The sequence below is a fragment of the Toxorhynchites rutilus genome, chromosome 1, assembly GCF_029784135.1.
Source record: "Toxorhynchites rutilus septentrionalis strain SRP chromosome 1, ASM2978413v1, whole genome shotgun sequence".
NCBI classification, from domain to species: Eukaryota; Metazoa; Arthropoda; class Insecta; order Diptera; family Culicidae; genus Toxorhynchites; species Toxorhynchites rutilus.
The window spans coordinates 90,269,028-90,292,343 of NC_073744.1; the positions used below are offsets into that span (position 1 = coordinate 90,269,028).

Below are 23,316 nucleotides of genomic sequence, written 5' to 3' on the forward strand. Positions count from 1 at the left end.
ACTGTGTTATTTTTTATCCCATCTGTTTATTTTATTTAGACTCATTTAGCACTTCAGCTGTAACAGAACCGAAACACATGTTATAAATTACACAATATTACCTCTTCGGTGTAAGAGTATTCTAATTGTTCGAGTGTTCACAGTTGTAACGTACACAGCGGCGTACACAGAGGTTTCCATTGTTTTGCTATTTATAGCACCAGTCTGATGTTTCGTGTGTGAACGGTGAAAGGCAGGAATCACCCTCACATGCTAGCAACCATAACTCACAAAGATGGTCAATTGAGGGCCCTAAGCTTTGAACTCATGATCGTTCGCTTAGTAGCGAACACACAACCAATAAGGCTACGAAGAACTTCTAAAAACTATGTTACATTCAATCGTGAATTTGCTACTTTCCGAAAGTTATTCTCCGCATTTTTATTTGAATATGATTAACATCATGTGACTCCTTTGGCTAGGTCGGACGGAGTCCAATTTTCAAGCACTTTTTGCTGTACTGAAAAGCATATTTTAACCCTAAACCTACCGATGTTTCATGTACACCTATTCCTACCACAGCGGGTCATGTTAGTTTTGTTGAGGAACGTGGCATACCATCTTTCTCCTGTACATTTCGACATTTTGGGATAACAATTATTAGCAAAATTATTAAATTACAATTTTTGACAAAATAGCACTGTAGCTAGGAATGGTTACTGTTAGCAATACAATAAATTCTAATCATTCACTCTTCATTCACAAGTACAACAAAATATATAAAGCAACAGCAAAAATGTGTAATGTAATGTTTTTGTATCACAACCACACATACAAATCTTTTTGATATCATATGAATGTTTGCACGGGTCAAATGTCCCGTTGCGGTAGTTAGGACAGATTACATATATTTCTCAGTAAAAAAAATAACAAGAAAGGAGTAAACACTGAAAAATAAATTCGATGTATGTTTTAAAAAAAGTAGTGAAGGGAAATGATGTTGTGAAAATGCAATTTGCAAGAAAATTTTGACAAAAAGTTTAAAATGAGTCATTTAACCCCTTGTGGTAGGTTTATTGTTAATGATAATGGGGCGAGTGTTGTCTTTGAAAGCGTCATACGTTTGCGACTTTTTAGCGTAGTTAAAAAGTATCGTTGGAACTCCGGCTCCTTCATATCAAGGGCACTCAATTGTGACTCAAACATATCGGTGATCATAGTAACGATTATCATTAACACGTTGAGTGCCACGGTTTTATAGCGACTCTATGGTAATTTTTAAACGTATTAGGGTCAACGTTTCTTATCATAGTGGAAGGTATTTTTGTTCGAAAAGGAATGCTTATAAACTCATATGTTTATATTAGTTACCTTTATTATCATATGTTATACTGTCAGTCACTAGTGACTGACCTAAACGAAAACCCGGTGTCAGTCACCGATGACTTAAATGGCAGTCAACGTGTTAAATATCACTGGCTCCTTATTGCTTTTAATCTTTTCTTTCGACCAAGTGTGAACAGCATGAATGCGAGATGTGAAGCCTTCTAAATTTTATGAAATTTTTGAAAATTTTCTTTTCCCCTCTCTTAACATGCACTGCAATCAACTTTGCCCATAAAAATATTTTTGTACTAAATTTATTTTCAAATGGCCCAGCAACATTAAGTAACAATGAGCCGTGTTTAAGAATAGGGAAAAGCCTCTGTGAGTAAAACAATGTCAATGTTCTGTGCCAATGCCAACGTCATAAAAATATTCAAGTGCCTTACATTACGTTATTAAAACGAAAGATGATGCGTATTCGTTTCACATTCCATGCCCCCGCCAGCATCTCTTTTTCCATTTGACAGCTTGGCAACTCTGTAACAGTATCAGAGCTTTCGGGATATAGAAGATTACACGGAATTCATCTACAGAGAATGAATCATGGACGTGATAACATCCTAACATTCCGGACCCAACTCAACACTGGTAGAGAACCATGTGAATATGTAATTTGCTCTATACTTCTACGTCTACCTCGTTAACCATTTGGAGCCCCAAGGAGATCCTTGGCTCTCTCGAGTCTTACAAAATTAAATTCTCCAGCATTTCATTCCTAGCCCTTCCCATGGGATTCTGTAATGCTGTTTGATCTCGAAAAAAAAACTATGAAAAATCGGCTTCAACTTTCTACGTTCCAATGACGATTTCGGCTTCAAATGATCCAACTGTGGCAAGAGGATTTATTCACTTTCCAATATTTTTCAACGCATTTTAGTGTATTCAATATTTGTTTTTTTTGTACATATTTGTTTCCCATGTTTCAGACAGCTTTAGCAGCATTTTGATTGTTAGGCCCACCATTCCACAAAATATACTATATATACTACACCCACCCATGAATTACCCACGGAGAAAAATGTTTGTAGTTCTTTTCGATTCATCATATTTTTTTCAACAGAAAGAGACATAAAGCCAAGATTATGCCAAGATTATGATTCCCGGCTTCGGTATTTTCCTGTATAATGTGACTCAATCTTTAGGCATCGCGTAATCAATTCAACCTTAACAGTCCTTCACTGTCTATTCTTAAATTGTGATTATTTAATAACACTTGGTTTCACAGACACACAACAGATGTAGTTGCTATATGTTTTCGGAGAATTGTTTTTCGTAATTATTATAACGCTATTACTAGTAGAAATTCGCGGTTAGGTCAAATGCACCCATATCTATTTACATTAACTATTAAAAGTTTATTATCAACACGAAAGTTGTTCCAATGAGCGTAATATCTTGACTCTAAGGTCCACCATTAGTTTCTAAATTAATATTTCAGTACATTAAGCGATGAACTACATAATTCTGCATAATTCTAACCTATCAACAGAAATAACAGAGGTTGATGAGAACACTTAATTTGCTTTCTAAATTATAAATTCTATAATTAGATTTTCACGTTTTAAACGGGATGATGCACGCATAGTAAACAATTCGGGAGAGTACATCGAGGTGCCAAGTTAGGTGCAATTTGTCCCATCGATACCGGGATCGACATGGGCAGCAACCATTTGGGATATGCAATTAACGGTGCGTAACTTGTGGGATGTGCAGGCGTCATAGGAACCTTGAAGAAAACGGTCATTATTATTCAGAAATTCCTAGAACAAATCAACAAGATACAGACCTGGTGATGCGCAACGATGGATGCTGAAGATACTGGAGGTCTGAACGCACTCGCTGGAGGACTTTTACTGCATTGCTCTATTGCTTTGAGAAGATCCGAATCACATCGCTTGAGAATCAACTCGAGCACGGATCTTTTTCGATGCGGAAAAAGTTGAGATAACATATCCAGTGCATTCTGCGACACTGGTGTATTTTGGGTGTCATCTATAGCTAAAAAAATATGTATTTATTAAAATTACAATGTAAACGTAATATGGGTAACCGTACATGTGGATTGGCTGCATCCAGGAACAGAGTCTTTCTCACTACAGGTAGATGATGTTGACGATGTAATATCCATAGATGAGGAGCCCAGCTGAGGTGATGGGCATGGCTCAGTGACAGTCATACCGTAGATTTTTCCAGGTGGAAGAGCCTCAAGTTGTGTACCCATTTCAGTAGATGCCAAACGTAAAACAATTGCGTCCTCTACCGCCTGCTGTCTTTTGAGTGCAACCTACGAAAATTAAATTATGAATAATATAATATGTTTGCTTTTTTGAAATTAACATGTTAATTAACGTATACAATTCATATATGCCTCTCACGCTGAAGGTCACGAGTTCAATTCTCACTCCGGACATTCTTCCAAAAATGGAAGTAAAAGTGACGAACCAGCCAAATGAGTTGTAAATCACTATAATACAGATAACAAAAAAATTATATGTGTACACCAGGTATATCCCACAAATCACATTTTCTAAATCGCCGTTCTGCTGAACAGCTATCTTATTCACTTGTAGATCCACATAATATTCGTGCCAAAGGTTTGATGGCGTACGCACATCTTGAACCTCAAAATTTTTAAAACTAAAGTTTTATTTAGATCTTTATGTCGATTATTTTCAAGGCTAACTCAAACAAACTTTACAGTTCAGAGCCTCTATAAAACCAAAGAGAAAAAACACAATTTTCGCCATTTGTTGAAATATTGCAAGTGGAATAATGAACGCCAAGCAAATCGATGGTCAGAACTGCTCATCGCGCACTGCAAACTTGAAAGTATTTTATGCCAGGTCCAGTTATTACTCCGAAATTCGAGATAAAAGTGGAGTAGGTTTTTTTAGGTAAATAAAAAAGTTGGGCAGTAGAGGGTTAACTTTTCTAAAAAATCATAGCTCTGAAACCTGCTACCCGATTGAAACAAGTGTTTGAGAAATGAATCGATTTGATAATTGACGCTTATGGTCAAATCTCAACTACGAAAGAATTATTAAACTTTAATTGAGACCGACTTTTTTGCCTTGAACGGACTCCAAAACGTACGTTGCTTAGCACAACTCAATTACTTTCATTTGAAAGTTGAGGAAATTTTGCATAAAATTCTGTTGTGAAATATTAACAATGCGGTTTCAAGGAAGAAATTGTAGAGTGGTTGGAGAGCTTCAATTTGGTTGATAGAAACAATCCAGTTTACCATGCATTTTTGGAAAAATAATAAAACCCCATAAAACACAACATTTAAAGTTTCTTCTCAAAGTTAGTTCAAGGCATAAATTTGAGCTCAAGAAAAGTTCAATAACTTTATCCTAGTTAAGAATTGACCATATGCGTACAAGGATTTTTTTCATCAAATATGATCCTTTATCAATTCCTGAAATATTCAGAATTAGCTACCTAATTCAATGTATATTTTTATTAGAATACCGGCTCATTTGTTTTGAGTTTCAAGACTAATGGTACATGGACAATCCCACGCAAATGTATATGTAGATTCCTAGAAACTGGGCAGAGTTTTTTAATTCCAGTCCTTTGCGAATGGCTATTGAACGCCACCTTTGGAAGCTCCAGCTCGATCGAGTCTGTAGATGGCGTGATGAGGCAGAGTGAAGTTAATGGAAGGCTTGAAGTGCGTTTCGGTTAGGAACGCGAAGTCGATTTGGATATTTTGCAGAAATTCGATGAGTTCTAACTTTTTGGCTGCTTTAGAGCAGGCATTCCAATTATGGATTCTGATGGTGAATTTTAAGCTGCGTAAAGAGATGCATCATCTGCACCATCATTTTTTGGAGTTCGGCCACGATGCTTGTCAGGTGCACAATCGTCTTTTTTTTATAGAGGTGAGGAACGCTCTACCAGCCTTGTCTGGGAAGGGTTAACCCAGACGTCGAGTGGGGATCGCTCCCACAAAAACCAAGCCCTCTACTCCTTGCCTCATTCCCCCTGGGACCACATCTAGACGACAACTTCAGGGGGCGCCTGTGCTCATGCACTTCTCGAGTTTTCAACGCTGAATAGCGTTGATCCTTCCCTTCTTCTCAATATTTTTTTTCTCCATTTCTTTCCACTGCGCTTATGTTCATTTCGCAGGCATCCATTTACCCGTCGAGACGAGAAACGATTAGAAATTGTCCTCCAACTTGACGCGCAATCCGTCACAGCCACCCTCGCGGGGTTTCTCACCTGTCGAGACGTGAACCGATTAGGAAGCGCCCTCCAACTTGACACGCGCCCCGTCACAGCCACCCTCGCAGGATTTCTCCTTCCAATGGAGCGCCGATTAGGCAGTGCCTTCCAACATAACGCGCACTCCGTCACAGCAACTCTCGTGTGGTACACACCGATTTGATGATGCCCTCCTAGGCGCTTGCTCAGTCGAAACGTTCACAGTGTTCCTCCATCCAGGCCACGATCAGGCGTTGCCAGGCAGGCATTTTGCTGTTCTCTGCGGAAGAATCCGTTTACCTGTCGAGACGTGCACCGATTCGGAAGCGCCCTCCAACTTGACGCGCCCCCCGTCTCAGTCACCCTCGCAGGATTTCTCTTCCCAGCGGAGCCCCGATTAGGTAGTGCCCTCCAACATGACGCGCATCCGTCTCGGCAGCTCTCGTGGGGTATACACCAGTTTGTAGACGCTCTCCTTGACACTCATTCCGTCGCTGTTGTCCAATCAGCATCCGTTTACCTGTCGAGACGTGAACCGATAAGGAAGCCCCCTACAACCTGACGCGCGCCCCGTCACCGTCACCCTCGCAGAATTTCTCTTCCCAACGAGGTGCCGATTAGAAAGTGCCCTCCAACCTGACGCGCATTCCATCACAGCTACTCTCGTGGGGTACCATCGGTTGCAACAGCCGTCGCCGTTGTTCGACTTGCAGTCAGGCGTTGTCAGCATGTTTATTTTTATTTACACCGTCTTCGACTAGTCGTACAGACTGTAATTTGCTTATACCTATGATAGACATTTTATCCTATTTCTAAAAGCGTTCTTAGTCAAGTTTAAATCATACACATCACAAATAAGATTGAATTGGCGGAGACAAGAATCGAACGGATTGTTGTAGCCGTAGTTTGTTCTGTGGTATGGTATTGCAAAGAAAGGCGTGTTCCGGAAACGTCTGGGAGGTATGTTGAGCGGGATCTGTGCAAGCAATTCAGGGCAGTCAATAGAACCTCCAAGAATATCGAATATAAGTAACCGCTGCATCGTAATTCGTCTGGCTGATAATGCTTCCAATCCTATGAGCTTGCATCTGTCAGGGTATGGCGGTAGGTTGGTCGCATCATTCCATGGAAGTAGTCTAAGAGCGAAGCGCAAAAACTTTCTTTGCACCCGCTCGATCGACAAGGTGTGGACAGCGTGGTAAGGGGACCAGACTGGCGCAGCGTACTCCAGCGTACTGCGAACTAGTGAACAGTATAGTACTTTTAGTGCATGGATATCTGTGAATTCAGCTGCGTGACGTCGAATAAAGCCCATAACGGAAAATGCTTTCGCGGTCGTAACCGCCACATGCTCACCGAATCTAAGCTTGGAATCAATAGTAACTCCAAGGTCGTTGATGCACGATACACGTTCCAACTCTGTCGATTCCATTCAGTAATGATGCATAACAAGACTATTGCAACGGCCGAAAGAAATAATTTTGCACTTATTGCCGTTGACACGCATTCCGTTGTCTCTACACCACACCAACATAGTGATAATATCTGCCTGGAGTGCATCACAATCTGAGGAAGTCTCGATAGTACGGTAGAATTTTAGGTCGTCAGCGAAAGAGAGTTTAGATGAGGAAAGTAACATGTGCAAGTCATTGATAAATATGAGGAATAGCATCGGTCCTAATACGCTACCCTGCGGTACTCCAGATGTAATGTTAAAGACTCGGGATCGAGTTGAGTTGAGCGCCACATATGCGGTTCTGTAACGCAAGTACGAGGAAATCCAATTTGTGATTGAATCTGGAAATCCCATGTGCTTCATTTTCTCGATGAGCAGCGTATGCGGAACCGTATCGAACGCTTTCGCGAAGTCAACGTATACTGCGTCAACTTGTCGTCTATATTCTACTTCGCGAGACAGGGCAGTGCCGTAGCACATAAGATTCGTAGTAGTAGAGCGATGCTTCATGAACCCGTGTTGTCCTTCAAAAATAATGGGGGACATCACGTTGTACAAAACTTTGTGCACCAACCTTTCAAATACTTTACTAATACAACACAGTATAGTAACGCCACGATAATTCTCCACTTTTTTGTAGTTGCCAGACTTGTGAATGGGAACGATGTAGGCAGCTTTCCAGGCTTCCGGAAAGGTCATTGATCGACTCTTCACTTTCGCTGCAGCTCCGACATGATTTGTGCGATTGCACTGCTCACGGTATTCCAGATCCTCTCGTCGCGACACATCTCCTCCACAATACTCCCGACATGAAGTGCAGGCAGCCCCTCGCGCCTTGCGGTGAACCTGGGACAGACAAAACCGACATGCTCTGGTGTTTCCTCAATATCTCCACACTCCGGACAGAGGGGTGAAACTGCGTGCCCGCACCGATGTAGATATTGCCTGAAACAGCCATGTCCAGACAGAAACTGCGTCAAGTAGAAGTTAATCTCACCTTGCTTCCTGTTCAACCAGTTTTCTGCCGTATTCCATTCTTGCTACCATTTGTTCAACGACTCCGCTCTCATCAATTTCCGGATCCCTCTGGTTTCCCGCCGCTTGTAGCACTCGCTGTCTTCCGTCGGAGTATTGCAGAAGGGAATCATACCGGCGATTACACACACAGCTTCTGTCGAAATGATCCTGTACGCGCGTACGACTCGTATGGCCATGAGTCGGAATGTATTATTTAGCTTCCTCCTATTTCGGTGGGTATCCAGAGCCGCCAACCAAGCAGAGCCACCATACCTCAGAATCGACGAAGATACACTTGCCAAGAGACGCCTCTTGCTGCTGCTTGGGCCAAAGCTATTTGGCATGATCCTCGCCACCACGTTGATGGCCTTTGACGCCTTCCCACATGCATAGTTGACGTGTTGGTTGAAATTTAGAGGTCGTAAAGGGTGTGTCACATCAAATTGCATCACGGAAAAAACGCTGTAGAAATTTAATTTTTAGGAATTATATCTTCAGCTTTCGCTTTAAAATCAGATAATAGTGTATAGATCACGTTGGCCATGCTTCACTGTCAATTTTTCGTAAATTTGGAAAAATGTCGTCGAACGAAAAAGAGCGTCGTGAATTAATCCTGTGCACTCATTTCGAGAATCCGGAGTTGTCACATCGGGACATCGGTAAGATGCTGGGAATCGTCCAATCCACGGTCAGCAGAGTACTAAAACGATACTTCGAGAACCTAACTATCGACCGGAAGGTGAAGAACGGCAAAAATGGATGCTCCGTCAGTGAAAAAGTTCACAAGCGCGTAGTTAAGCAGTTTAGACGTGATCCGAGAAGTTCGGTCCGGGATGTCGCCAATAAGCTGAATTTGTCAAGTTCATTCGTCCAGCGTACCAAGCAGCGGGAGGGCCTGCGTACATACAAGGTTCAGAAGGCTCATAACCGCGACGAAAGGCAAAACATGGTGGGGAAGACGCGAGCCCGGAAGCTGTACACCGAAATGCTGACGAAGCCGCATTGCCTGGTAATGGACGACGAAACCTACGTCAAAGCGGACTTTCGTCAGCTGCCGGGCCTGTTGTTCTTCTCCGCAGAGGACAAATTCAGCGTTCCGGAGGAGATTCGCAAGCAGAAACTATCCAAGTTTGCCAAAAAGTACATGGTGTGGCAAGCGATCTGCTCTTGCGGAAAGCGGAGCGCCCCCTTCGTGATGACCGGCACGGTAAACGGGCAGGTTTACCTTAAGGAGTGCCTACAGAAGCGCTTACTACCACTATTGAAGCAGCACGAGGGCCCCACCATCTTCTGGCAGGATATCGCTTCGTGCCACTATCCAATAGACGTGTTGGAGTGGTACGAAGCCAACGGGGTCACCTTCGTGCCAAAGGAAATGAACCCGCCCAACGCGCCGGAGCTTCGCACAATAGAGAAATATTGGGCGATTAAAGGGTGTGTCACATCAAATTGCATCACGGAAAAAACGCTGTAGAAATTCGCCCAGTAGACCGATCTTTTTAAAAATTTTAGACAGTAAAATAAAAACTATTAAACAACTTTTGGCATTTTCTTTTTATTCATACTTCGAGGCCAAGCCCGTATGATCGCACCTTCCTCTTTACCCCGTCCATAAGGTTCTGTACAACGTCAGGATGTAGTTTTTTTTGAACAGAAATCCATTTTCTCTTGAAGTCCGCCTCCGATTTGACAACTTTTGGGTTCTTTCGGAGGGCCTGCTTCATAATCGCCCAATATTTCTCTATTGGGCGAAGCTCCGGCGCGTTGGGCGGGTTCATTTCCTTTGGCACGAAGGTAACCCCGTTGGCTTCGTACCACTCCAACACGTCCTTTGAATAGTGGCACGAAGCGAGATCCGGCCAGAAGATGGTCGGGCCCTCGTGCTGTTTCAATAGTGGTAGTAAGCGCTTCTGTAGGCACTCCTTAAGGTAAACCTGCCCATTTACCGTGTCGGTCATCACGAAGGGGGCGCTCCGCTTTCCGCAAGAGCAGATCGCTTGCCACACCATGTACTTTTTGGCAAACTTGTATAGTTTCTGCTTGCGAATCTCCTCCGGAACGCTGAATTTGTCCTCTGCGGAGAAGAACAACAGGCCCGGCAGCTGACGAAAGTCCGCTTTGACGTAGGTTTCTTCGTCCATTACCAGGCAATGCGGCTTCGTCAGCATTTCGGTGTACAGCTTCCGGGCTCGCGTCTTCCCCACCATGTTTTGTCTTTCGTCGCGGTTAGGAGCCTTCTGAACCTTGTATGTACGCAGGCCCTCCCGCTGCTTGGTCCGCTGGACGAATGAACTTGACAAATTCAGCTTATTGGCGACATCCCGGACCGAACTTCTCGGATCACGTCTAAACTGCTTAACTACGCGCTTGTGATCTTTTTCACTGACGGAGCATCCATTTTTGCCGTTCTTCACCTTCCGGTCGATGGTTAGATTCTCGAAGTATCGTTTTAGTACTCTGCTGACCGTGGATTGGACGATTCCCAGCATCTTGCCGATGTCCCAATGTGACAACTCCGGATTCTCGAAATGAGTGCACAGGATTAATTCACGACGCTCTTTTTCGTTCGACGACATTTTTCCAAATTTACGAAAAATTGACAGTGAAGCATGGCCAACGTGATCTATACACTCTAATCTGATTATAAGCGAAAGCTGAAGATATAATTCCTAAAAATTAAATTTCTACAGCGTTTTTTCCGTGATGCAATTTGATGTGACACACCCTTTATGAAGCAGGCCCTCCGGAAGAACCCAAAAGTTGTCAAATCGGAGACGGACTTCAAGAGAAAATGGATTTCTGTTCAAAAAAAAACTACAACCTGACGTTGTACAGAATCTAATGGACGGGGTAAAGAGGAAGGTACGAGCATACGGGCTTGGGCTCGAAGTATGAAAAATGGAAAATGCCAAAAGTTGTTTAATAGTTTCTATTTTACTGTCTACAATTTTCAAAAGGATCGGTCTACTGGGCGAATTTCTACAGCGTTTTTTCCGTGATGCAATTTGATGTGACTGCCCGCTTCGAAACGATGGTATATCCTCCGACCGATACCTCTGCCCGCAGCACTGCCTTACGATTGCTCACTAACAGCACCTCGGTTTTGTGATGTGCCATCTGGAGCTTTACGCTGTCCATCCAACTACCGATCATGTCTACAGCCTCGGTCGCCAACATTTCCACCTCCTAGAGCGTCTCGCCGAGTACAGTTATTACGATGTCGTCCGCGAATCCCACGATCTCCATACCTCTGGGTAGTTTCAGCGTTAGTACACCGTCGTACATCGTGCTCCAAAGCGTAGGACCTAGGATGGAACCTTGCGGAACACCCGCCGAAATGTTCTTCTGTATCTGTCCCCTGTCTGTGTTGTAAACTAGGATCCGATTCTGGAAATAGCTTCCCAGTATCCTAAACAGGTAGCCAGAGACCTTCAGTCTGTCTAGCGCCTCGGCGATGGCCTCCCAGCTGGCACTATTGAAGGCATTCTTCACGTCAATCAAAATTACCGCGCAGTAACGATCGCCTCTTCGTTTTTGTTCAAGCGAGACCTGAGCTTTCTCGATAACTGCGCGAATAGCGTCCACTGTCGACTTTCCTTTCCGGAACCCAAACTGCATTTTCGACAGTCCTAAAAACATCTTAAACATGTCGGGGAAAGCAAGGATCGCCGATTTCAAGGCCACGTTGGGAATTTCATCGGGGCCGGGTGCTTTTTTCAACTTTAAACCTTTTGGTGCACAATCGTCTGATTCGATGGATCTGTGCATGACCCTTTGTGCTCCCTTGGCCGAGTGGTTAGCGTCATAACTAACATGCCGGGTGTTCGGGTTCGATTCCCGTTCTGGTCGGGGGAACTTTTCGTCAAAGAAATTTCCTCCGACTTGCACTGTGATCACGCGTATTCTTGCCACTCAGAATGCATTCAAGGCGTGTTATTTGGCATAGAAATCTCAACTAAGTACTAATAAAAATGACGCAAGTAATACTACGTTGAGACGGCGAAGTTCCTCTAGGAACGTTAGTGCCATTGAAAAAAAAAAAAAAAAAAAAGAAGTGCATGACCTTTGAAAGTTTCCTTCGGACGGCCATTGATTTGTGTCAACGGAGGGCTGACCTCTAAACCCGGAAGAGCGGTCAACTATTGATGGATTTCGCGTCTGCCTATGATTCGGAAGTGGAAGGGTCGCGACATTGGGTACCGGTCTCGGCCGCGGAGGTAGCAGTTCCGGGAAGGCATCCAAATTGATGTTTCTTGCTTCTTCTTCTTGCGCTGGATTGGCTGCTGATTCTTTGTAGAGGCATCGTAGCGGATGCGGCCATATTCCTCGCGCTTAGCACAATTCCTGTCCGTGGACATATGGGCCCCATTGCAATTTGCGCATTTGAAGACTTCAGGTTCCTTTATCGGGCATTGGTCGGTGAGATGAACAGCAGCGCAAGCATTGCATCTTGGTTTCAAATGGCAGTTCCTTGTGCCGTGGCCAAAGTTGAGACAGCGCATGCACTGCTTCACGCTCCGATTAGGTCCTCTGTATGTCTCCCATTTAACCTTTACGTCGCTGATCATGCGGATTGCTTGCAGGGCACATAGTGATGGACTGCCCTTGGCGAAGTGTACCAAGTACAGGCAATCACGACATGTCAGCTCTTTGTTCCGATGGTAAATAGGGAATACCGCCAGAGGCTGTAGCTTGTACAAATCGCGCAACTCGGTTATAATTTCCTCAGGTTCCATAGCCGGAAGCCCCCTGATTACCACTTTAAACGGTTTGTGTGCTGCCAAGTCATACGTGTAGAATGAAATGCCAGCCTTGGTTAGATAGGTTTTACATTTGCTGTATTCGTCTCGGCTTGCCGTGAGGATCTTGATTCCCATACTAGTGACTTGATAAACGGCTTTTACGCCGATCGCTAGTATCGTAAGCTTGAGCTTATCCAGAGGGACCGATGCAACCACCAGAGGGGGTAGCTTCAGTTTCTCTTTTGCCGGGGGTTGGATTCCAGATAATACTCCGCTGGGATCCGCGTTGTTGTTTCCCATCGTTGCCGTGGTTCGATTTGATGTAAGTTCTGCATCTGCGTCCGCCAGGATCGGTAATCGGCTACTGGTCCGGTCTGATTGGTCTACGCTTCCGGTGAGGGAAGCCGGTGTACGGACAGACACGATGCTGCTCCGTTTACCTCTCTTCTCATCGGGACTGTTGCTAGAGTCATTGGGGTTGAGAATCTTCTTCTATTTCTTTCCCATGTTCACACTTGACTGTACTACGCTCGATGAAAAAATTATAGGAGGTTGTGTTCAAGACACAACCGCATTGTTGACGTAGAACTACGCTGTAGGTTAATTCAAGTCGTTTATTTATAACTGCGAATATTATTTAATAATGCTACGAACATTTTGAAATAACCATTCTACCAGTTTGGTGGCCCTAAAATGTTTTTTATTGTAGAATCATTTGACGATAATTGTTTGATGATTGATTCTTGTGCTCGCAGAACAGTACATGCTCGAGATAAGCGCAGCTGTCATCCTTAGTGGAGAAGGTTTTGCTACTGGCAAGCGAAACCAAATCACATACAAAATTTCAGAACGCCATTTACTTTTTGGTGACTAAATAAACGAAATAAACTCTATCAAATGCAATCCTAGTTGAAAGCAGTTTTGCGACTGGCACACGAGCCCAAATAAATTAATAACGTAATATAACTTATTGAATAACTTGGTATTCCCCAAATAATGTTTTGGTGCACAACCTTAACACCTGCTTCACCATAGCGTCAGTTCAATGCATTGATGACAGAAAATAAACAATGTTAACTGTTTGGAAGAAGGCTGAATATTTGCCTCAGCAGAGATTCATTACCAATACCCTAGCGTAAATATTTCCCTACCGCTATCTCCCCTCCTTTGTGTATATTTATCATTACGACTGCATAATTTGTAACACCAAACAGTAGTCAATCATAGCATTAAAAAAATAGACGATTGTTGCATCGTTACAGGGCCAATTCATTCAATTCACGCATACAAATATCCATATATCGATGGCTTGAAGCAAGTAAATATACACACACTTATCTCCGTTTTGCGCTCTTCTGAACAGAAGCCCTTTCTGTTAATATTGCCAGTCTAGATTAGCTTAACTAACAAGGAAGAACAAGCGATATTCACTGCTTTGAATACAAAAGAATACTTAAAGTTTGCTTTCCTTCCTTGATTGAGACTTTAAACTTCTTCAGTTCATTCGTCTCTAACCTTCAAAAGGCTCTTGGAGAACTTTACTTTATCCATAATACCATCCCCATTGCCTTGAGTAAGGCATTCGATCCCTCGCCGTCCAGCTCGCCCAGCAACGATGTTGTTCAGTCGATTTACCCACGAAGAATGAAAGTTTTCCTCAGCGAGATACACTGCATTTTTTTTTGCATTAAAATTGGTTTTATTCAGAAATCTTAGAGCTAAGCTATAATTTACAGTAGAAGTGATACAGAAAAAACATTCTTTTCAGCTTCGTTTCAAAATTAAGATTTTCGTTTTGTTTGATTTTTGTTTTTCTGTTATGGATAACTATTCTACATTAACCGCAGTCGCAGTTATTTTTTTTTTTTTTTTGAGAAGAAAAGAAATAATAAAATTTGTTACCCTAACTATTTACATAAATGAGAAACCCTACCTAAACTAATCACCTATACAGGTTGTTTATAATGGTTTGTTCCGAGTGTAAGCAGTCCTCTCGAAATTTATTTAATTTGGTGGCGAATCTGGTTTCCAGTGTTTCAATCTCAGCCAGATCATGGACCTCTGTTATTCTTGTCCAGCGGGGAAGATTGAGGATCATTCTGAGGATTTTATTTTGTATTCGCTGGAGTTTGAGCCGATGCGTCTAGGCACAGTTACTCCAAATAGGCAAGCCATACTCAATCACCGGAAAGATGATTTGTTTGTAGACAGCAAGTTTGTTACTCAGACACAGAGAAGACTTTCTATTTATGAGTGGGTACAATGATCTGATCATTATACCACACTTAGTCACTATTATATCAATGTGTTGTCTAAATAACAGCTTGCTGTCTAAGGTGAGCCCAAGGTATGTTACCTCATTGGACCAGTTTAAGGCATTATTTCCCAAGCTGATCCTGAGGTTTTCAGGCGGAACAAGTCGCGGGGATTTCGAATATGGAAAAAGGATGGTCTGGGTTTTCGTCGCATTCACGCGAATCTTCCAGTTGTTATAATATTCAGACAGGACATCAAGACCCCGCTGAAGCTTCTCCGTCAGAGCACGTGTTATTCGTCCCTTATAGATAATGGCCGTATCATCTGCGAACAGAGATAACTTACCATCATCTGGTAAGGGAGGAATATCCGACGTGTATATATTGAATAATAAGGGTCCCAGGATGCTGCCTTGGGGCACCCCTGCAATGATGTTCAGTTCCTCTGAGCAGATATTATTCAGTGAGACCCTGAATGTTCTGTCTGAAAGATAATTTCTGATTATTTTAATCAGAAACACTGGAAAATGACGCTGATGCAACTTATACACCAGACCATCATGCCAGACATTATCGAATGCCTTTTCGACATCCAATAATGCCATTGCAGTTGATTTGGCGACAGTTTTGTTCCGCCTGATGGTGTTCGTTACCCTGACGAGCTGATGGATTGTTGATCGACCTCTCCTGAATCCAAACTACTCGTCAGGGGGAACATTATTATCTATGGCGAAAACTGTGAGCCTGGAGCTGATCAGTTTCTCAAAAACCTTGGAGAGAGCAGACAATAAGCTGATTGGGCGATAGTTTCCGGCTAAGGATGCTTCTTTCCCCGGCTTTAGGACGGGTACAACTTTAGCTAACTTCCACCTCGAGGGGAAGTAACCAAGATGTAAGCATCGATTGAAGATCGATGCTAAATGTCCGTATAACCTGGAGCTTAGGTGTTTCAGCTCCAGGTTGAAGATATTATCAAAGCCGGGGGCCTTCATATTTTTCGAGGCTTTAATTTTAGCCTCAACCTCTTCAGCGGTTATTCTCTGCTCATCATCCAAAGTTGGTTGGGTCCGATCAACCTCAGCCACAGCTTCCGCGACATCAGCCTCCCGGGGACTGATCATGGCTTGCCCAATACTGTGTGAATTACAAAAGTGATGGCCCAACGCATCAGCTTTCTCAGCAGGAGTTATTAAAAGATCAGGACCAGGAGCATAGGGAATTAAAGGAGGGATAGGTTTGGGTTTGGTTTTTAGAATTTTTGACAGTTTCCAGAAGGGACGGGAATGGGATGGGAGCTGGTTCAATTTTTGAGAAAAACATTTGTTTTTGAGATCCAAGATTCTGGCTTGGACCACTCTGGAAAGCTGATTCGCCGCCAACTTCTTTTCTAGAAGGCGAGTTCGCTGAAACTGCCTTCGATAGATGTTTCGCAATCTGATAAGTTGTTTGGTTTCGAGAAAGCTACTTACACACGGAACTTGTTGGACATGCTGCTCGCGAGCTACACACAGTGCCTCTTCTACACCACTCAGCACACTATCGATGTCTTCCTTGGTATGCAGCGAATGGTCAAAAATCACGCCAGCGTCGACCAGTTGCTGGAAAGCTGGCCAGTTGACTCGATGGTAATTCCTACGCTGCAACCTCCTGGTCTCCACCTGTTCACCAAGAACTATCATTACCGGGTAGTGGTCACTACTTAGCTCGTGCACCACCGTTGGCTGCTGGATGTCGATCATATTTGTGACAAAAATGTCAAGAGTTGATGGAACCCCAGCCGGAGAAAAGTATGTTGCCTCCTCGGAGCACATGATGTTGTAGTGCCCGCAAGGAAGATCACTAAAGAGAACTCTGCCATTCATGTTTCGTCGAAGATTCAGGCTTCATGTTTGGCATTCAAATCTTCAGCTAGGATAAATTTGCCACGATTCCGGGTAAGTGCGATGAGGTCTCTGCGTAGCAGCAGACTGGAGCCGTCTCCTTCCTTCACTTGGTAGGGGCAGTACGCTGCAATGATGTTGATTGACCCTGTTGTTGTTATAAGTTCGATGCCGATAGCCTCAATAATTTTGAGGTTGAAGCTTCTTAATGAAAGGAACTTCAGACCTCGCCTAACTGCTACAGCGACACCACCCCCTCGTGTTGTGGAGCGATCCAGTCGAACAATAGTATGGTCAGGCAGGTGGAAGTTGATGTTGGGTTTAAGGTGAGATTCGGTGATAGTTGCGATGTCGATCTATAGTTTCTAAGGAACTCTGCGAGCTCCATCTGTTTTGCTGCAAGCGAGCAGGCATTCCACGTGATGATTTTAAGATTGGTTGGATGGTTGGCCATACTGGTACAGGAAATTCATCATCGTGGTGATTTGGTCCTGTTTGGTTTTACAGGCACGAAACTGACGCGAAAATTCGAGAAAAAGGGCGCTCATTTGCTCGCCGGTATACAGATCCTCTGAATCTGCTGCTGTTGATTGAGTAGCGCCAGCTACTACCTGAGCAAAGCTCATTATTCCAGGAGGAGGGGCGCGCGATGTCGACAGATCCGGCGTATTTGGAATTCGATTTGATAGAGTGACCTTTTTGTTTTTCTCCGCGGCGGAGAGCGGAAGAGGCTCAATAACAGGAATGGGTCTCCGTGTATTAGTTTGCTGTGGAACCGTATGGTGGATGTGTGAACTTCTCCGAATAGAGTTATTATTCATCGATATATTTTTCCGTTTCTCTATGAACTCTGCCCGCTTAGGGCAAACACGGCTAGTAGATGAGTGTTCTTCGCCACAGTGTATGCATTTCGTGGTTGCATCCTCCTTCATACATGCACTCGTGTGATGATTACCGCTGCATAAGTTGCATCTACTTTTAATGAAGCAGTTCTTGGCACCATGCCCGAAGTTCAGATAGTTCGTACACTGAGTAACATCGCGATGAACGGGATTGTATCGATCCCATTTTATGGTCATATGTTCTACGTATCTGATTTCTTTCAACCCAGCCATGTTGATGGATCCTCGTTCGAGATGGATAAGATACAGCTGATCGCGATATGTGATGTTTTTATTCCGTCTAATTATTTTATGTACTGCAATCACTTTCAGGTTATGTTCGGTCAAACCATCTTGCACTTCTTTGGTTTCCCAATCCGGCAGTCCACGAAGAACAACCTTGAATGGTTTGTTTGCCACTATATCATGAGTGAAATACTCCACCCCTTTTCTTTTCAGATATTCCTGAACTGCCCTGTAATGGTTCAATCCCGGAACCATTATTTTATAACCATCAGTACACAGGCTATATTTAAGTTGAAGGCCCTTAGAGATGAGCAATTTAATTTCCTCGCGGAATTTGTCCGGAAAACCTTTTGTATAAAACGCTTCTTCAGACTGTTCATCACTTAGTTCTGCCTGAGAGCGAGTCCTCTTCGCAGAGTTTGGTTGCTCTTTATTAGAGCGTTGTTTTCCCATATCGAGGGTAAATGCACTTGCCGAATGCAACGCGCCACGCACACAACAACAAAACTAACTGTATTAAAAATCACGAGCTCACTAGAAAAGCACGGGAGCGGAGCAACTGAGCGTCGAACGAGAATAATGCGAGATACACTGTTTATACTCTAGGTAAATATTCCTCTTCGTTCTTCTTTCTTTCTAAATAAGGATTAGTTGTGATTTATTCAAAGAAAACATGAAAAAGTTGTTGTTAGAAAAACTTCTTCCCTGCAAAAGTGCCCATCTTCCGATGTATGCACGACTCGTTGGGAATTGTAAGGGCCATTTATAAAGTTTTTAAAAGAATTAAAAAAATACATTTTTGAGAAAAACGAATTTTGATTTTTAATTTCTTTTTTCAGTAAAATTTGTTTTCAAAAAGGTTTTGACATTTTTTTTATGAAAATTTAAATGATTTTCTACATTTCATCCTTTCACCCGAATTTTGTAGGTATTATAGTTTTTGAGTTTTAATTTTTTTTGTAAAAAATCAAGAAAAAAAATGTTGCCTCTTATAAAAAAGTAGTCTCATTCTTTTTTGAATATTTCAAGTATGCAAAGTTGTTTAAAAGACCCATGTGTTTACATTCACAACGTTTCGCTACTATCTGAGATGATGCTGCCAACGGCCAGTCGAGTTGGCATGAAATTCATCAAAATGGAGATAGGAGTTTTTGAAAAATTTACGAAATTTCAATACGGAATCGTAACCATTTAAGATAAGTAATAATGTAACATGAAAGTAGCACGAAAAACTACATTTAACATTTTATCCTAGGACTGAACGTTCTTGAGATTTAACTCATTTTATATAATGAAAATCTAATTCGTGAAATAATAGAAAATGCTACATTACAACTGAAGTATCGACATCGTATTGAAATTTCACAAATATTATTTTCATTATATGAAATCGATTATTTCACGACAACGGTTAGTCCTAAGTATGAAATATTATGCATAATTTTCCTTGTAAAATCGCATGTAGATTCCGTTGTTAACATTATTTTTCTTAAGCGGTTAGGATCTTGCAAAGTTTTGAAATTTCATCAATTTTCAGATACGCATATCTTTATTGTGTTCAGTCCGACACGGCTCCACTGTACATATATATTTGTTGAATTGAAACAGTTTTCTAATCTAATAAAAATATGTTTAAAATGCCTAAGGAGAGTTTTTGAATATAAAAGAAGAATATAATTTTTAATTGTCCTCCTTGAAGTCAGAAACCACCTTTCTCCCATTAAAAAAAAAATATTTACAGGATGCCGCCCCCGAATTTTTCAGGAGTTGGAAAAAATCTTCTGCACATGTAGTCGTATCTCAACTATGGTAGAGTTTTCGAACTTTTCTTATTTGTGTTCTATTAGCCTTAAACTGGCTCTCAAAAGTGCACTATTTAACGTAACATACGCAATGATTCTGTTGATTCCATTTGGAAGATGAGAATATTTGGTACAGAATAAAATTGTAAAATATTTGAATCAATGGAACTGGAAATTTTAAAAGTAAACAAGATTAAAGTAAGTACACTAGAATCCGTTTATTATGACCCCGCTTATACTGACCTACCGCCTATTATTGCGTAATTACACAACGAAGTTTGGTTTTCTTATAAAATCCTTTGTAAAACAGTCGAATATAATGACTTCTTCACATGCATAAGTACATCTATACAAATAAAAATGTAAGGCCAAATGTGTTGCTAGGCGCGAAACCCGAAAAAGGAATCGTCCGATTTGAGCCATCTTTATTTTGATCTATTAGTCTCTGCCCATAGATCAATGTTATGGAGAGAAAAATCGGAAAACTCTGAAGGAAGGTAGGATAATTCGATAAATTGAATACCCATATGTTCGAAAATTATGGGGAAAAGGGAATGCTTCCAATTTTCATCAATGTAAACCATATACTTTGGGATTGTAATGTATAGCATATCAAACAAATCTTAGGTTATTTCCGATTCGTTTGGTATGTAAATCGCCAAAATCTGTTTGCGGCAAGAATAGTTATTAACGTTAACGTGACCTGATTTCATAAAAACGTGACCTGTTTTCTGATTTGGCACCCTTAATGAAAGACGTAGTTCTACGTCAAACCCAATACGCCTTTACTCGGTGAAAGCTAAAGCCAGCGCTACACGATGCTACGAACACCCTCGAATGCTGGACGCTTGATGATTCGCCGCATCGTGTAGTCGACCTCCAATGTCGAGTGTCGAATATTCGCGTTGGAAGGTAATCCGTTCATTGTGGATTACCTTCCAACGCGAGTGGCACGAGTCAAAGGATTTTTGTCATTCGTTGATTCGACACTCGATGACATTCGATACACCGCTACACGATTCGTCCGAATCTATCGTTGACAGATTGGTTTCTTTACAAGTTTTAGATGAAGGAACTATGAAATTGATTTATAAAATTCAAAATATTCGGCAAAATATTGCAGTTTAAGAATGTTGATTTCAAGCATTTTTAATTTACTGCCCGATATCAGTACAATTGCAACGGCAGTAATTTCAATACTCGCATCGTCATCCAGTTTCCTAACGTTTTTGATGGTAAATAAAAACAATAAATATTCGATCCACATACTCGCCGATTGTTTGGACCGATTGCATTGAATCGAACTTTCACTTCACCGTGTAGTAGCACATTCGTCACAACATTTGTCGATTCATCGAGTCAAATGTTTGAGTCCAACATTCGAGTGAAACGTGTAGCGCCCGCATAACACTGTGAATGGGACAACATGCTCCAATCGCTGTTCAATTATGAATTAAATTTCAAGAAGCTATCGCTATTTATAATGATTTTGCTTTCGAAGTAGTTTTGAGCTATTGAAACAAGTTTTTATGGGCAATAAGTAAAATAAATCTCTCGTAGATCTTTTATCTTTTGAATAATGCTAATTTCATACCACTTCATTCATCCGGTAGAGAGATATTAACGCTCAAAACTCTGTACTCCGAACGTAACCCCCTCGTTCTCGAGACTTTGAAAATTACACCCCAGTACAGAAATAAAAGATGTAGTATGGCAAAATAATGAACATAAAAAAACCATGAAAGATTCTATAACATGGACTTTTCCATAGTGAATTGTTTTGTTAGATAATGCCATTAGCAATAACCGGTTACCTTTATTCAAAATCATTACTTTTTTCAATATAATATACTTGTCATGGGCATTGGTGTCACCCCTCTAAGGAAAACTCTTAAAGCAGCATCGCAGCATTTTTCGAATCTGTTGCTTGGATTGCGATCGTTACGATAAACGGTGAATGTACTTCCAAATAGTTATGGGGAAAAATCTTCTAGAACGATAATAACGTGATCGGATTCAACGACAGCAACGAAGTCGTCGATTTTGGGAGGGCAGTTCCCGAACGTTCTGATATAAAGTCAGTAGCCGGTTTAAGTAACCAGAAAAAACAAAATCACTGGATCAAGTGCATTGAGCAGGGGGATTAGGGGTAGTGGTCACGTGGGGTGAAGTGGCCACCTGCCCTGCTTGGTTGGTAGTATAACTTTTGACTTTTGAAATCTTATTGATAGTCACCTTATGTATGAAGAATTTTATAACTCTTGAGTCACTCTTTACTTTCGTGGAGCTGTCGTATGTCAAAATATAAATAAAAACAAAAATCGCTCTCTCGGTAGCCATTCGGCCGTAGTGTTGGGCGTTTCGAGTTTAAGGAATTTATAGTGAAACAAGCTGACTCGGCAAACGTTGTTCTGCCAAATAAATTATTTTAGTGATTGAATAAACAATAAATAATATATTGAAAGTTTGTTTGAATGGTTTTACGTTTTTGATTCGTTCATTGATGAAGATCAAACGAATATGTGGCAATAAGAGCTATGACTTACAGAGGAATAGAGTGCTTTAGACGATGACTACTGACAACAATAAAAAAGTCCAATCATTCAAACTATCTGTTGAGAACAGCTCCAGATCCTGAAAATAAAAAATGAAAAATTAATTAAACACGAAAAAGAAATCATACACAAATAACTCACGAATTGTATTTACCTCTATTTACTTACCTTTTATGAAACGCAACCCTCACATAAAACGCAAACGTCACACAAAAACATCGAACGGAAATGATTACTGTCATAAATAACCTTGGACAATCACCACAAAAGGTTCATTCCAATAAAACCCATCAACGAGTGAAGTGCGCAGTTGAAATTCGTCTTTCTTTTTTTGATCCGAAGTGGAGGAAAGTTTTCGCATAAGTGGTCGGTCGGAGCATACAGTCGGAAAGAAACTTTTTCTATTCACCGAGTCCGCCAGTCAGCAACATTCTCCCGTAACATTGGTGCCGAAACCCGGGATTAAAGTTGCAGAACGAAGGAGCTAACCTCATTCCCACGTGGTTGGAAAGTTCCAGTGGGTAGTTGTCCTAGCTTAGCGGATCGGAACCGGCCATTTAGCCGGACAAACAGTAGCAGTAGAAGCATCTTCCTGCTTTCATCATCCCGTCGTCGTCATCGCCCTCGTCATCATCGTCATCGCCCTCGTCATCATCGGCATCGCCCTCGTCATCGTCGTCGCAAAATCGGCCGAAGTAGTTGTCGCTTCATAACCTCACCACGTGAGTTGAAAGGTTTCACTCTCATCATCGTCGTCATCACCATCATCAGAAGAACGGTAATCAGTTAGTGTCGTCATCGCCTGACTCCACGTCACCACGTGAATTGGAACTGGTCATTGCACCAGACAAACAACAACAGAAGTATTATCCCAGTGTTGTTATCACCGTCGCAGACAAAGCTAT

General features: G+C 41.9%; 1 protein-coding gene across 2 annotated transcripts in view; it reads right to left on the reverse strand.

The window, feature by feature from the left end:
* Positions 1–2,328: 2,328 nt before the first annotated feature.
* The window catches only part of LOC129762918 (doublesex- and mab-3-related transcription factor dmd-4), a 32,679-nt gene continuing 11,691 nt past the window's right edge, over positions 2,329–23,316 (reverse strand). The window contains exons 2-4 of one of the 2 annotated variants that reach the window (XM_055761534.1): positions 3,421–3,649; positions 3,152–3,357; positions 2,329–3,091 (exon numbers count right to left, since the gene is read on the reverse strand). In XM_055761534.1, coding sequence (XP_055617509.1) covers positions 2,927–3,091; positions 3,152–3,357; positions 3,421–3,649 — 600 coding nt within the window. In that variant the 3' untranslated portion in view covers positions 2,329–2,926. Of the gene's footprint in view, positions 3,092–3,151; positions 3,364–3,420; positions 3,650–23,316 lie in introns of both variants that reach the window. The other variant, XM_055761533.1, reaches the window with a different exon arrangement.